General features: G+C 47.5%; 1 protein-coding gene across 1 annotated transcript; it reads left to right on the forward strand.

Annotated features, from left to right (window-relative positions):
- The first annotated feature begins 204 nt into the window (after positions 1–204).
- Positions 205–2,869, forward strand: LOC125520435. Its single transcript, XM_048685353.1, has 7 exons — positions 205–520; positions 658–1,177; positions 1,435–1,532; positions 1,630–1,654; positions 1,746–1,866; positions 1,952–2,086; positions 2,271–2,869. Exons 2-7 carry the CDS (start codon positions 694–696, stop codon positions 2,479–2,481), a joined length of 1,074 nt encoding a protein of 357 aa, XP_048541310.1. The 5' UTR covers positions 205–520; positions 658–693; the 3' UTR covers positions 2,482–2,869.
- The last annotated feature ends 436 nt before the right edge of the window (positions 2,870–3,305 follow it).

Below are 3,305 nucleotides of genomic sequence, written 5' to 3' on the forward strand. Positions count from 1 at the left end.
GCCTTTAAATGTGATAAAAATGTACACTGATAAATAAATATCCAGCTTTACAGGACTTGGCTGCAAAAGACAGCAAAAAGGCGAAAGAAAAACCTATTATAAGCAGCTCCTGTTCCAAAAAGAAAAGGCAAAAAAAATAAAAAACGAGCCCACGATCACCGCCGCACCACACACCCAAAAAACGCACGAAATAATAATTGCGCAAGAGCAACGGAAACCCTCAAAACGGCAGAGCACGAGAGAACAAGAAAAAAAAGGAGAGGAAAAACCCAAGAAATCCGCCTTGCCCACTCCGATCTCTCCCTCCAGCATATCCCGCCCCGAGAATTCCCCTCGGATTTCCTTCCGGAGCTCCCCCGCCCAGATTCGCGATCCGAGCTCGGAGGATGCGCGGCGATCCCCTCCCCCATTCCCGCGCGCCCGGATCACACGGAAGGCGTGGTGGAGACTGACTGACCGAGGGCTCCGGCACGGGCACGCCCGGGAGGCGGTTGCAACCGATCCGATCTCGCGTCCGCAGGTACGGGATCCTGCCGCCGCTGGCACGCGATTGATTGCGTGCCGCGCGCTCTCTAGATTTCGCCGTCTCGCGGATTCCGTGGGCTCCGGCTCGGGCGGGGGAATCTGATCCGTGGCGTGCGTGCGCGGGCTTGGCAGGTTGCTCTGATCTGGCAGGGGAATGCGCGTGCCGACATGGTAAGCCGAGGAGGAGGAGCCGTGCGGTCGTTGCTGGATCGTCTGCGCCCGCCGCCGAGGGGGAGGAGGAGCCCCGCCATGCCGCCGCCCGCCGCCGCCGCCGCCGCTGCCAAAGGCGCCTGCTTTTGCAGCTTTAGCCACTCGGGCGCGCACGGCGAGGGGCGGAGGAAGGGCCTCCTGGATTTGGGCGCCGGCCGGAGGTTCGCGCCGGGCAGCGCGCTGAGCCTGAAGGGATGCCTGGACTGGCAGGATGGCGGCAGGTTCAGGAGGGCGGATGGTGGTGATGGCGATGCGGTGGAGATCAGGGCGCGGGTCCTTGCCCCGCAGCGGCAGTTCGTCCGTGATGCGGAGGTTCAGCTGTCGGAGGAGGTTGGCGTGAAGAGTGTGGATGGAAATGGCGCTTTCCGGCGGGGGAAGCGCCTCGATTTTCCTGAGCAGCCTGTCCCGACTAAGATGGTGGTTGCTGTTGATGTGGATGAAGGTATTGTGAAATTACATCTTTGTAATAGAGCTGTGCATCTCATGATTATGCAAGGCTGAACTTACATGTTGGTTGAATAAATAGTTCCTGTCTTTAGTGCCTAAGTTTCATGGTGCTTAGTCTAGAATCAAACTGTGAATTGGAAATTATTGCGGTGACATACATGTCATGGTGACCATATACTTTAATAAGTAACATTGTCTTTCAGTTCCTTATAATTTATCAATTCCCATTATGGTGCTATTTATATCGTGCAGTTCTTGGAAGCTTTCTTGCTGCTCTGAACAGATTTATTGCCGAGCGGTACTCTTGGAATCACTCAGTATCAGAATACCATGTCTATGAGTTCTTTAGGGTGCGTTATTTTTCCTACAAAAACTTGAATTCCTGCTATATTTTTCCTTTGATCAGTGTTTAATTCGTCTTGCATCTGTTTGCAATACTCTATGCAGATATGGAATTGTTCTCGAGAAAAAGGTATGTCTTGATTCTAATATTTTTCATCACGGTTTACTTCTTTATATCAAATGCACTTTATGAAATCAAGAATTTTTCTAAATTGCTGCAGCTAATCTTCTTGTCCATGAGTTCTTTACAACCCATTACTTTCAAGATGGTGTCCATCCTATCCCAGGCGCCCGAGATGCGCTCCAAAATCTTTCTTCGTTCTGCAGCCTGTCTGTAGTAACGTAAGCCAATCATTTGATTTTAGAGATGTGATCAGTTTATCTTCTATTATGTGCTGCCTGCTTAATGACATCCTTCCTTTTGAAGATCTCGCCAGGATGTAATAAAAAATCACACATTAGAGTGGATCGAGAAGTTTTATCCGGGCTTATTTGAGCAGATCCATTTTGGGAACCATTTTGCTTTGGAAGGCCAATCAAGGCCAAAATCAGAGATTTGCAGGTACGATTGTCGAAGGAACGTTATTCTAGTTTCCAGTCACATTAGAAGATTGGACATGCAGTCTGACTAGGATCACAACACATTAAAAAATGATGATTTTTAAAACTGCTGTTTACTATCTCATTTTAAGCTGTCTCAACATGTTCTCAGCTAGTCTTACAGATAGTACGGAATGCCTTTGCAGATCTTTTGGTGCTCAGGTTTTGATAGATGATAACCCGAGATACGCTTTAGAATGCGCTGAGGATGGCATGAGGGTTCTGCTCTTTGATTACGATAACACGTATCCCTGGTGCAAAACTGGTGTGGATCAATCACATCCTCTGGTGACCAAGGTTCATAACTGGCAGGAGGTTGAGCAAAAACTTCTCTCGTGGGTAGCACCTGAGAGCTGACATTCTTCCTTGTCCGATGTTAGCAGCAGAATTATGCTCAGCAGACAAGATCTCACTTTCTGAAGGAGGATGTTGCTTCCCTTTCAACATCTCAATACATAAACATGTCAAGGGTAAAGTAGAATACTCCATATCTTTGTTTGAGAGAATGACGATTGAACATCGCCTCACTGCAGTATGCTGGGTGGAAGGCAATCAGACTCAGTCTAGTATGCCCTGAGATGATCCAAGATTTGCACTCACAGTCACATGCTGAAGATCGAATTCTTTTTCAGCATGTTAGCTTCTGTGGTACTGTGGTGTATATACTGCCGCTGCTATATGCATTTGTTGAATCAAATACTTCATATCAATTGATCTGGTGCACACAATCTTATGAATTGGATCCTATGTCCTGAGTCCTTGTGGTTACAGTTGCGTGTTAAGTACCCAGATGGTTAATCCGTTCGCTTCGGTGAATACAATGTAAAACACAAGCGGATTTGAATTTGGAAGGGAGTAATGAGGTAGAAAAGAGAAGCACTGTACCCCATGTACCATGCCCACAATGTGAATATGAATTTTTGTATGGCAAATAAGTTTTTGAATACCACTTTTCTTACAAATCTCAAAGCATGGTACAGATGCAGGGTGCACCTGGGCTGGGAAGCAAGAAGCAGTTTTTCGGGTGAAGACCTATCATATGCTAAAACTGCTATGCCAGTATACTTGTAAGAATACAAACCATACACTCACCATATGCACTTGAAATATCAGCAGCACCCTCAGCAAGCTGGGGAAATAAGGACAACAGGGTCATGTGAGCCCTGGAGTCGCTCATAATT

Source organism: Triticum urartu, chromosome 7, assembly GCF_003073215.2.
Source record: "Triticum urartu cultivar G1812 chromosome 7, Tu2.1, whole genome shotgun sequence".
Classification (NCBI taxonomy): Eukaryota; Viridiplantae; Streptophyta; class Magnoliopsida; order Poales; family Poaceae; genus Triticum; species Triticum urartu.